The sequence below is a fragment of the Lissotriton vulgaris genome, chromosome 4_1 (assembly GCF_964263255.1).
Source record: "Lissotriton vulgaris chromosome 4_1, aLisVul1.2, whole genome shotgun sequence".
NCBI lineage: Eukaryota > Metazoa > Chordata > Amphibia > Caudata > Salamandridae > Lissotriton > Lissotriton vulgaris.
Window position 1 is genome coordinate 1,805,060,608 of NC_141691.1, and position 12,869 is coordinate 1,805,073,476.

At 43.0% G+C, this 12,869-nt stretch overlaps 1 protein-coding gene across 1 annotated transcript in view; it reads left to right on the top strand.

Moving 5' to 3' along the window:
- The window catches only part of LOC147724582 (fibrocystin-L-like), a 2,246,326-nt gene that overhangs the window by 1,293,298 nt on the left and 940,159 nt on the right, over positions 1 to 12,869 (top strand). The window contains exon 44 of the mRNA XM_086918063.1: positions 1,998 to 2,246. Coding sequence (XP_086774189.1) covers positions 1,998 to 2,246 — 249 coding nt within the window. The remainder of the gene's footprint in view (positions 1 to 1,997; positions 2,247 to 12,869) is intronic.

Consider the following 12,869-nt stretch of genomic DNA (forward strand, 5'->3'; position numbering starts at 1 on the left):
AATGCACTGCTCATTTAAAGTAATCAAGGTCTGAAGTTGCTAAAGATTATACTATCTGAAGCTTTAATACCTTTACAGATAGCCTTTCTTCCTAAGCAAAATATGAACATGTACATGGAATAGGACCTGGTGGACACAGCCTTCAACATTCTGTAGAAATTGTCCTACTAACACAAGTCTGCCTAACAGCTGCTTACAATACTTAGTATCTTCTATATAGAATATTTGCCCTTTTAGAACCTTTTCCGCATAACCTAAACATTTGTGTGGAAAATACTGGCCACCAGTCATCAACTGCCATCTGCGCACAGAGTTCACTCTTCAGTACAAAGAGTTTTAACATGTTCATTACCTCTACACACCTATGATGCATTAGCAGCACCTGCGTTTTGTAAACACATAGCCATTCGCTGGACACAGGCAGTAAAAGATTAGGTACAGAGGTAATATGGAAGTTTCCACCACTATGTAAACTATAAAACAAACTAGCACATTGGATGGTGTCATCAGTGATGGCATTAATGATGTAATTTGAGCGGTCCTGAGTGAGGAAATATGTGAGGTCTTAAAAAGTGCATGGCAGGGGCAGAAGTTTTTGTTAGCTCTGCTAACTATAACTGGTACATTTCTGTGCTGTTATTTAGTTGAAAATGCTAATGTTTTTAATGACATGTTAACCTAACTAATGACTATATAACTATGTATGTACATTTACCCAGTGGCTGCAACCACTGTATAGTTGTAGGTAAGACCACTTTACGATAGGAAATTGACTTTTTGTTTTGCTAATAACTTTAGTACCATTTGATGAATCTTCACAAAACTTTCCATTGGAAACAAACCGAATTGCACCAAATTTGGCAAAAAGCTAGATCTTCACGTGGAAAGCTTTTTGTGATTTAGTGTCCATCCATTCAGTAGTTTTTGAAAAATTAAGGTTCAAAATGTATTTATATGTCACACACTGGAGGATGCGCAGACCCGAGAGATCTAAAGAGAAGATCTGATTGGCTGCCACTACACCAACAAAGATATAGTGGCAGCTATTTTTAGGACTTGCTGACTCAGTCCCTGTTCTCCAAAAAGTTTAAAAAACATTGCAGGGATAGGGATACCTTGACACCCTAGACCGAGCCAAATATGGTACCCTTAATCCCCCTTGGGGTGCCTGATATTTTTAAGGAAATGGGGGGTTGCCCTTAAACTATTATATGGTGCTAGGGGACCCCTTCCAATGGAACCGTTTAATTTTTAAAGGGGTCATTTTAGCCAATATAACTGCTGGCTAAAATGACCCCTGTCAAAATGACCCCTGTCATTGAAGCTGAGCAGGTAACTGTAGTTACATGCTCTGCTTCTTACACCCTCATCCCAAGTGTAGAAGAATTTCTTTCTATAATCTGTATCTGTCTGTGTATTACAAGGTGAACATATTTACTACCAGCCTCAATGGATATTATATACTGTGCGAAGGAGCCAACAATGCCATCAAGTTCACAGTTTATACTAAGGAACCTCATGTCAAGCAGTCCCTTTGATGTTACATAATTACTATTAGAACATTGGAATGTTGGGAGCTCCATTGAAAACAATGGAGTGCTCTGGGCTTATAATGGCTGGTATAAATCTGGAGCTCCAACATTCCAATGTTTCTTTGTTCACAGCTCTGGCTTTGAACAAAGGCTTCAGGGAACCTGAGGGGATTCTAATCCCCTCACGCTCCCAAAAGGCTTTGTTTTTTTTGTTAGAACATTCTGTCCTCTAGTGACAGAATGTTCTAATAGCCTTATAGCCCTTCGTAGATGGGCTATACCGCTATTAAAGTCCCTCTCCCTTGTTAAAGGCCCTCGCCTTCTGCTCGGGGCCTTTAACGCTGGAGAGGGCCTTTAATAGCTGGTATAACCCTCTACGGCGGGCTATAAGGCTATAGTAAAACCTTTTACGTTTGATTTTTCAGGATAAAAAATATCATTTAATAACTTCAAACTTTTTTTCAGGGGTGGCTGGAACAACAGTGACTATCCATGGATCCAAACTGGGGTCTGTCAGTTCAGATGTGACAGTGACAATCGACAAAGTGGCATGTGTTGTTCAATCAGTCAACGACAGTGAAGTGCAGTGCATCATTGGGAATCACATTGGTGGAAATTTTCCTGTTGTTTTCCACCATGTTGTGAAAGGCTACGCAGTAACAAATATATTCTTCATGTATGCATTTAGCATAGACACTGTCTTCCCACATGAAGGTATGTACATTCTGAAATTAAAGACATGAATACTTTTGGAAATGCAAGCCCATTGTTTGTACCCGTATAATACACTGTCCTTGTTTATGTGTAAAGGTAGAATCAATTCATGTTAGAAATGTGTTTGCTGAATTCCATGGAAAATCAGAAGTTACTGGTCCTCATTTGAGTCAATGGAGGTTTTTCACCTCAGGTGCCCTAGGACATCAGCACTGAAGAGACTCATATAGGGACATTTAATTGGCAATGTCACTATGCAGAACAATCCTAGGCTGACCCAGGGAGAAGCTAAGGCTTAGAAACTCAGGGCCTCATTTACAAGAAGTGATACATCGCTGTGCTGTGGCAGCAGTGTGTTAATATCACTTACGAAATGCTACGCCATTATTTTACGACATGAATGAGCCATAGTTAAATAATGTAACACTATGTTTTAAGCTACGAGTTACGTGGAAAACAATTACGCTGGTGCCAGTGTTATGGCGCAGTAAAAACTGAGGTGTCTGCTGTAATAGTATCGTAAGCCAGATTAGCGTCACGTGAAGTGACCCAAGCCACCTTAACATCACTTTTCACTGCATGTAATGTGATAAAAGGCTAAAAAACAATGCAAACAAAACAAATATACCACACTTCACAGAAGGCAGCCATGGAGCTTTGAGAGCAGACCAGCAGCCAGGACAGCAACCCCAACAACCCCAGCACCAGCCAGGATGTCCAAGCAAATTACCTGGATAAGAGGTAGAGGAAATGCAACTTCAGTGAGAAGCGGAATAGGATACGGATCACTGAGGTGACAGACCACCAACATCAGCCGATTGTCACTTCAAAATTGCCATTATCAAAGAAACAATCCATTTGGTAGTTCATATTGGCCAAGTTCCACAGTGTGGGACAAGCGAAGAGGACAGTGACCAGCTAGAAGAAATGCTGGCATGAAAAAGTGAAGGACAAGGGAAAAAATGACAACTAACCTGAAGGCAGCAATGCTGACTGGAGGAGGGAGCAATGCACCCCCATGAGGAGTTGGATGCCCTGGAGGGGCAAGTGGCAGCTGTCATTCCAGAGGAGTTGGCGGCAGGTAACTTCCAGGACAAGACAGTGCAGTCAAGGAGGAACATCAAGACCTACAGGGATAAGTCGCAACTTGGTGCAATGTGAGAAAAAAGGTTATGTTGTGCAGTGCAGCTAGCTAAATAACAGCATCCACCTCACTGTGTGCAGGGCAAAGGACAGGTATGTGGGTCAGGTACTGTTAAGCAGCATATAAATGTAAGTCACACTGCCCAGCTACATGTTGCACAGCTCAATCTAGCTCTGTCATGTTTCTTACTTCCATGTTTGAAGTGAAGCACCATCTTATGGTTACCTGTGTAAACTACCACTTGTAGTCGTATGTACAACATGAGTCATCAGAACTACAAGTCCCACATTATCCTGCAAAAAAATATAAGGCCTCAGATACAAGAGGCCTTTGCTGTTGGAGCCTCACTTTTAATCACTCATATTGGTGATGCGAATCTAAGCCACCCTGTGTGGCTTTGAATGGACTCATGGGCATGGATAAAGGCTAAGGAGTGCAAAGCACTGCCTTGCCTAACTCTACATCCATGTTGGTAAGCCTGGCCTCCCAGAGATGGGTCTGTACTGTGAGTCTGTGGAACATCAAGAAAAGGGATGTTCTAGGGCATAGTGGGCTTGCAATAAGCACCCTGGTGTGGGGTGAATGCAAGTGATACACACCAGAGGACCATGTGCGTTGAACTAAAGATGTTGTGTGGCCCTGGGCATCTCTGGTAGTTCAGTGCATTGTAGGGTCTGGCTGAGCATGTACAACAGTCAGTGTTTGTGGTTGTGGATACATTGCATAGGAAGGCAGATGTGTACAGCAAGGTAGCCTCACAAATGCAGTGTTGTATCTGACGGTGTCATACTTGCGTCATAGTTGGCAAGAAAGAGCAGAACCCCTTGGGGCACTACATACTACATGGGATGTATCCAAGGTTGAAGATGGAGCATATGGCAGGAGGGACTCTAAAGGAAAAGTGTCTCAGCAGGGAAACAGGGATCAGTCAAGTTATAGGAAGAACTAGATGCCACCACAAATCCCTTGAGTCAGGGATGGTAGGAGGCTGAGGTGAATGGGCCCAGTTGTGTGGTAAACCTGGGTAGCAACATGTCACCAATTTCAGCTCTACTACCATGTGGGATTCTAGTTGACCCAGAGCTCTCAAAAGCAGGCTCCTATACCAGTCTATTTGCTATGGTCAAACGTATGTTGTAGACATGTGAGACTCAATGTGTGTGGAAATAATTGTGTCCCTGTTCCATAATAGGAATAAGAAGTGTCAGAGGAGACATGTACACGTACAAGTGAGAGGGCCTGAGTCAAATAAAATGTGACCCGCTGAAGATAAGCTACTTATAAAATGATGAAGTGGGTTGTTGCACTGTGCCCATTGCCCACTAATTTGGACTCAAGTGTGTGTGTACTTAACTCACATCAGTATACACCACTCAGAAAACCATCACAAGAACATGCCCTCACACATTCCTGCAGTGCATTAAAGTTGGAAGCTGTGTAGAGGTTTTCTGTGAAATACAGTCCCCCTGGCCACATGAATTCACGATGTGCATGAAAATTTATTTATTTATTTATTTATTTTTTAGCATTTATTGAGCGCGAACAATTGCCCGCAGGCGTCTCGGCGCTATACTGTATTACCCTCCTATATGAGTTTGGAAAAGTTTTCAGAGATTAAATAGCCAAGTTTTCAATTTCTTCCTAAAGGACATTAGGTTTGGACTTGATCTTATTGTTTGTGGAAGTGTATTCCACAATCTTGGGGCGGCAACTAGGAAACGTCTGTCTCCCCAGTTGACCAGCCTAGTACGTGGCACTACCAAGTCATTCTGTCCTGCTGATCGTAGCATTCGAGTAGGAGTATATGGGACAAGATGGTCGCACAGGAATTGAGGCGCTTGATGGTGTAGTGCCTTATAGACGATACATAACGTCTTAAATTTAATTCGATTCCTGACAGGAAGCCAGTGAAGAGTCCTCAATGATTCTGCTATAGGTTTGAATTTGGGAATGTTAAGGAGAAGTCTGGCTGCTGCATTTTGGATTGTTTGCATTTTCTTAATTATCCTAACTTGGGCGTTTGCAAACAATCCATTGCAGTAGTCCAGTGCTGATAGGACCAAAGCACTAATCAGTGTCTTTCCCACATTTGTAGGGAGAAAAGGGAGGATCTTCCTCACCAGGCGTAACTTGTAGAAGGTCGTAGAGGCCGTCTGATTGGCGTGAGCCATGAAATTTAGATTGTCATCGAAGATGACACCCAGATTTCTCACTTTCGTGACTGGTTTAGGTGCGGCTCCAAAGGATGATGGCCACCAGGTTGGGGACCAAATGGGGCTGAGGTGGCCAAAAGTGACCACCTCGGTTTTGTCGGAATTTAATTTCAGACAGTTTGCTGACATCCATTTCCCAATGGCCAGCATACCTGTCTTGAAATTTTCAGCCACTGTTTCCCCATCATTTCTGACAGCCAGTATCAGCTGTGTATCATCCGCATATGAGGTAAGGTTCATCCTGTGTGCTTTGATGGTATTGGCAAGGTCCGACACATATATATTAAATAGTGTCGGACTCAGGGATGAACCTTGAGGTACCCCACATGGCAGTGATAACTCAGCGGATTCAAACTGGCCCAGTATAACTGCCTGGGATCTCTCTGCTAGAAAAGACGCCAGCAGATCTTTTGCCAGGCCTTGCATGCCCATCTTTTCGACACGGTTGACTAAGATCCTATGGTCAACCGTGTCGAAAGCAGCCGATAAATCTAAGAGCACCAATACTGCTGTGCCGCCTTGGTCTCTGATTAATCGGATGTCATCCGCTGCTTTAATGAGCGCTGTTTCCGTTCCATGGAATTTGCGGAATCCAAATTGTGTTTCGTCGAGCAGATGGTGTTGCTCGATGAATTCTGTAAGTTGAATATTCATGGCTTTTTCAACAATCTTAGCCAGGAAGGGTAAGTTCGCTATAGGCCTATAGTTTTTAAGTTCTGCTTTATCCAAGCCGGGTTTTTTCAGGAGGGGTTTAAGTAAGGTTTTTTTTAACTGATTTGGGAAGATGCCTGTACGGAATATAAGATTAATTATTTGGGTAATAACTGGGATGACAGTGTCCATTATTTGACGAAGGGCATTCAAAGGACAGGGATCCAGGGCTGATCCAGATTTAATTGTTTTAATAATGTCCTAAATGTGAACTTCTGTGACCTCCGGAAAATAAGAGAAATTTTTACCTGAAGATGGTGTATTTTTCTTTTCATGGCATTGGGTATCACCTAGGTTAAAAGCTGAGAATATGTCGTTCACTTTGGTAAAAAAGAAGGATGCCAAAGAATCACAGAAATCTTGTGAGCAGGGGGGGTTAAGGTCTGGAGCGCATCCCGCAAGGTGTTTAGTTATTTCAAAAAGTGTTTTGGTCGAATTTTTAGCGCTTTCAATTTGCTCAGTGTAAAACTTATTTTTTGTCTCTGTGATCAGATGTTTGTATTGGGTTAACAATTCCTTGTACACTATCCTATCTTCATTATCATACTTTTTCCTCCAGATTCTTTCTTTGTTTCTGCATTGCTGTTTTAATTTTTTTAGCTCCTCGGTATACCAGGGTGCTGAGGGGGAGCTTCTATTTCTGGACATTCTTTTTTCAGGTACCAATTTGTTAGCCGTCTGGCCTACCCATGTATGATATTGTTCAATAGCGATTTCTGGATCAGTGGCCCATTCAGGTATAGAGTTCTGTAACGCCTCCCTAAAACTGGGGATATTAATTTCTTTCCAGACCTTGAAAAGTACCACAATAAGGCAGAGAGCTGTGGTGCACTGCACGAAAGGCAGACTGCAGGTACCTAACTAAATTATTTCCCAAGCCACATCACTCTCACAGGAGTGAAGGGCTGAGTACTGGTCACAGGGAATAAAGGCTCCCTGGGGATAATGGTGCAGCATGGATAGTAGTAGTGTCAATACTTCCAGGTACATGGATGCATATTTGCAAGCCATTTGTGTCACTGGGGCTACACAAACAAAGAAGTTACGGCCACGCACTGGGTACCATATCTACACGGCCATATAAAGCCATCCTGCATTGCTGTTAATGACCTTGTGAATATGGAGAGAGCATAAGTTGCAGATTGGCTCAGACTACGTTGAAGAGGCATGCCATGGGCCTGATGGGTGCTCCGAGATTACAGCCATGGCATTTCAGACATTCCCAGATTCACAACAAGCTGAAAACCTGGGAATGCATAGATATCTGAGGCCTATCAAGGGAATGAGTAGGGGAGGTGCAACAAGGAGAACTAACATAATTTGTCTACAGTTTTACCTATTCCTATGTATGCTGCATTCAGCAGAATAAATAGACGGAGGAAATTGCCTCTATATCTTGTTTTTGGTCAGGAAGGTGCCCCTTCCTGCACAAAAACAACCATCCCTTCAATGCGGGCACCCATTGCACCATAGTGGAACTGTCTGCATTGATGCATGGAAGCCATAAATGCACCAGAGCTGTGGAAGAGGACATAAATGCACAGTACCTCATAGAAATGGGGTATTGATATCCCTTTCTGTTTGATTTAGGGCAGCACAGCAGAAAGCTTGCAATGCCGAACTACACCATAAAAGTGTAAATGAGGCTTTGATTTGACTCGTGAGCTACTGATATGGATCTACATCAACTATCGGGCATTATGGCATGCTGCCGAGCTGGGGGCTGATTTCCTTGATGGGGACCTGCGATTGCTGATAAACATTAGTTTTGCTTTGTTTATTTCGAAGCACACGCAGGTCCCCATCAACGAAATCAGCCCCCACCGCAGTGAAATCAGTCCCCAGCTCGGCTCCATGCCAAAACACCTGGTAGCCAGTCCAGCCCTGACTGGAAGTAGATCCTAAACACCCTCCAGGAATTCCTAAACTCCATCCAAATATCATCTCCGGTCATGGGTAAGGCTGACAGCATTGCGCGGTCTCCACATGATCTGAACTCCACACACCAAACACCACCTGCAAGCCCACCCTCCGCGCAGGAATCTATGAACCCCTCAAACAGTTTTCCAACATTGTGTGGTAGGAGTGAGTGAGAGCTGGTAGATGAGGTGTGGGCGGGGATATAGACCATGGCGGGCATCCTATAGGGAGTCCATAGTTTCCTCAGCCCCAACAAGGACATCTGGGAGGCTCTCAGTGTCACCTACTCTGATCCATGGCTTGGACCAGTCCCTGGCTGATATCATTGATGTCATGAGGCAGAGGCATGAGAAAATGCGTGTCCAAAGTGGCACTAACAAGGTTGACAACCAACTGGGGCAATACATAACATCCTGGAGTGCATGGAGTGGAAGCAGGACTCCTACATTGCAACAATGGGTGCCTTCCACTATAGTGTTGCTTCTGTGCTGACAAACCAGCAGGTCCTTCTTAGTGCTTTAATGCCTTACTTGTTGGCACAGTGAAATACTGCTGGGAACTGCCGGCCCATGTCTTCTGCCCCTGATGTGTTTGTGCCTCTACTGGCTCCAGGTCCTACAACAACACCCTCATGTAGGGACCATACCCATAAAGATGTGGACTGCAGTTCTTTGCAAGGAAAGTCTGCCTGGTAGCATATTGCTGGGCCACATGGCCAGTTTCTCTAATGCCCTGCGCTTATGCCCATGCCAGTGTACCTTTCAACAGGTACTGTTATCCATTTGCTTGCCCACCTGTTGATCTCATCAATGTGTGGATTGACTAGGTGAACTTTTTGTCCTAATGGCAATTGGACCTTCCTCCTCACTGGAACGTTCCTCTCCTCAATATGTGCCATGCATATACCCACCATGGACCCTGTCTGGACAACCAATGGTTCATTAACTATGTTGGGGTTGTTACCCCAAGGACTGCTACTTGCTCCTTGGTTGACGTGTAAATAAAACTACTTTCACAAATCAGCTTGTTGGATTTCTAGTCATGATTGGAGTAAGGAGACCATGGTGAATGTGCTGACTCTTAAGACAGACACTACGTAACATATTAAAGGATAATGTGGTTCTGTGGTACAGGGGTAAATATGCACAGTGTATACGAAATCGTCGTGTGATCCTTAACTACTAATAAACCAGCAAGTCATAATCGAAGGGCACATGCATGAAGTGCAACAATAGTCGATCAGTCATTTGTAAGACTACATTTTGGTTCTGCCCAGGTGGGTGTTGCAACCATGCATATTACTGTAACAAGGTAGACACTCTGCACACCTATTTGCATCCAATATTTAACCAATTATAAACAATTTTTCTATGGTGCTGCCGCTTAGACTGACCGGCTCACGTCAGTGTGAAAAATCAAATGACCAAACAGAGACTGTTTGAAAGCGACGCACTGTGCACACGCCCCCGTGGGGTGCTCCGTAAACCACACTTAAATGTGACACCACATTTCAATATTTAAACAATAAATCAAATTTTAAACAACCATTGCTGAAATATTGTCCATGCCCCTTCGTGTTGGGGTCAAAGAATCAAAAAACAATTCAATGGAAACACTTTGTAGCTTTAATGCCAGTTTTTTCTTTGTGTTCTGTCTTCATCAAATACATTACATCATGTACTTGTTCCTCTTTAACATCATTTGCTTGTCAGTCCCAATGCATTTCGGTAATGATTACCTTCATCAGGGGAATACTACAAATAAAACCAACACAATAACAATAGTCAAAACTTTAACTGTGGGAGCCTAGATCTCCACCTCATGTACATGCACAACCTTGTGCCCGTTTGTCATAACGAGTCCCATTTGTATCTATACCATGGTGTCTATATGTATAAGATTACTGAACCATAAAGTGACCATATATACGTAAACTGCACTGACTGTGAGTCAGCCTACCTGACTATTTGCAAATGTGGTTGAAAACTCGAAAAAATGAGCTCATCACCTTCCTGAAAAAATAATAAATGAACATCTCATAACCATATATAAACCACATTGTTTGAATGTTAAACAGGCTATGTGATTGAAAAGTTGCCTACCTGTCTTGTCTGACAAGTATCCCATGTATCTGGATTCACTATCTTGAAACTCGATGTTGCAATAATCTCCCGTGTTCTGTGCTGTGCAAGAGGTAATATGGTATGGTTACAATCTCTCCCTTGTATTATGGGGATTCCTTGCTATCCTTGCCCAAAAAAAAGGCGGTGTCGCCTACCTCTTTAGTCTCAGCGAGTCCCTTGCAGTTAGGGGGCCCTCGGCGGTGCTCCAAATAGATTCTCCGTAAGTTAGTGCTCTATGGAGAATTTCAAAACATTACTACCTGCTCGTTCGTGTGTCTCCCATTCCATGCCCCTGAAATGCCGCTTACCTAACGCGGTCTGGTTTCGCCCTTCTCTCGTCATCTATCGTAAGCTGTGCAGGAAGTGTAACATCTTAAAAACTACCGCCGTCTAACTATGAGATATCAAAAACGGACTCACTATACGAAAACGGGCGCCATCTTGCAATGGTGTTAGAAGCGAAAAACGCTGAGGGATATGTTATATGGTGATGTTGTACCAAATGTAAAAAAGAGGAAAAGCAGAGGAAAAACAAGAAAGAATGTGGGGATACAAAACTAATGGTGAGTGAGAACAATATGGTAGATAACACATGTGAGTCCTTGTTATGACAAAGTGGCATGGCATGCTGTGAGTTACATGATGACAATTAGAATGAATATACATTACAGGAAACACATAAATTCGATTTTATCATTGAGCCCACAAGGTTCAAGCGTGTTCAAACTACGGATCCAATGTGTTTCTCTCTGGGACAATAGGCGGTTAGTGTCAGCATGTGACTGAACGTCTATACTCTCTAACACTGTAAATCGCATTTGAGGTATGGTATGTTGTCTGTCTTTCCAGTGCATGGCTAGATTAGACTTCAAGTTGCTGGTTCTAATCATGCTTTTATGTTCCGTAATGCGGACTTTTAATTTTCTGGTAGTTTTCCCCACATATACCAGCCCACAAGGGCATTTAATAGCGTACACAACCATGCTTGAATTACAGTCTGATGTGTGCCTTAGCTGTATGTGTCTCCCTGTATGTGGGTGTTGGAAACTATCCCCCACCATTACATTGCCGCAGTGGCCACAATTATGGCATTTCACCATGCCTCTGTGTCTGACGTGTCCTGTTCTGACCTGTGTCTGTTTCAAAATTTCTTTTATATTTTTAGATCTGGTGTGAGCAAACAGTGGTTTGCCCGTGAAAACCGTCTTGAAATCTGTCTCTTGTTCTATCACCTCCCATCTGTTGAGTATACTCTTCTTGATGGACCTACACATGGTTGAGTATTTGATGACAAACACCTCCCTCTGGAGTGACGACTTGACAGTTTTGTCTAGTAGTTCCTGTCTGTTTTTAAGTATGGCTTTAGATTTGGCTTGTTGCAACACTTCTTCCGGGTACCCTCTTTCTTTATATGCCTGAGCCATTATCTCCATTTCATGGAGGCCCTGTGCTTCTTGCGAACAGATTCTACGGGCCCGTAGAAACTGCGAGAAAGGGAGATGATTTTTTAAAGATGGAGTATGGAAACTGCTATAGTGCAATGCGCTGTTGCGGTCTGTAGGTTTCTTGAACAACCTTGTGTGTAACTCAACTCCCTTTTTCTCTATGAGTATGTCCAGATAGTTAATTATGTCAGTATCTATTGAATATGTTATTTTGATTTGATCATGACACCCATTTAGCTCAATTAACATGTTTTCCAGAACTTCTTGTGTACCTTCCCACACCATCAAAATATCGTCGATGTACCTGACGTAAAGTTTGAGGTGTTGTGTCCATTGTGGGTTTTGTAAAATGTTCTGATCTTCATACCTTGCCATGAATATATTTGCCAAGGTCGGCGCCCCTGTAAAACCCATGCTGGTGCCAGTTCTTTGAAGATAAAAGCAATTTTGCCATTCAAAATATCCATGGTACAGACAAAAATGTAACAGTTCCAGAAGAAACACATTGATACCTTCATCATAATCATGTCTCAACAACATCCACTCTACGGCCTCTATTCCCTCCTGATGGGGGATAGAGGTGTACAAAGCTGTTATATCAACTGTACATAACAAAATATTCTCATCAGGTGTAATTGTAACCTCACTGATCCTCTTCAAACAGTGTGTGGTGTCCTGTATGTACGTATTCCATTGTTGTACTAGAGGTTGTAAGTAGTGGTCCAAGAACTTGCCTAGAGGTTCATGCAGTGACCCACACCCTGCCACAATTGGCCTGAATGGTGGGTCCACTGCATTTTTGTGCATTTTAGGCACCATGTATATGTGAGGTCTCTTCGGATATTGGACAGTTAGGAATCTAGATGTTTGTTCGTCTATCCACCCCATTTCTAGTGCTTTGTCCAGAATGGTTTTCAAAATGGTTTGGAAACGGGCCGTGGGGTCCGTGTCTAGTTTGATGTATGTGTCTTCGTCAGTGACATGCTGATTGACCTTAGCCTGATAATAAGAGTTGTTGAGCACTACTAACGCACCTCCTTTATCTGCTGGTACAATCTTTAAATTGT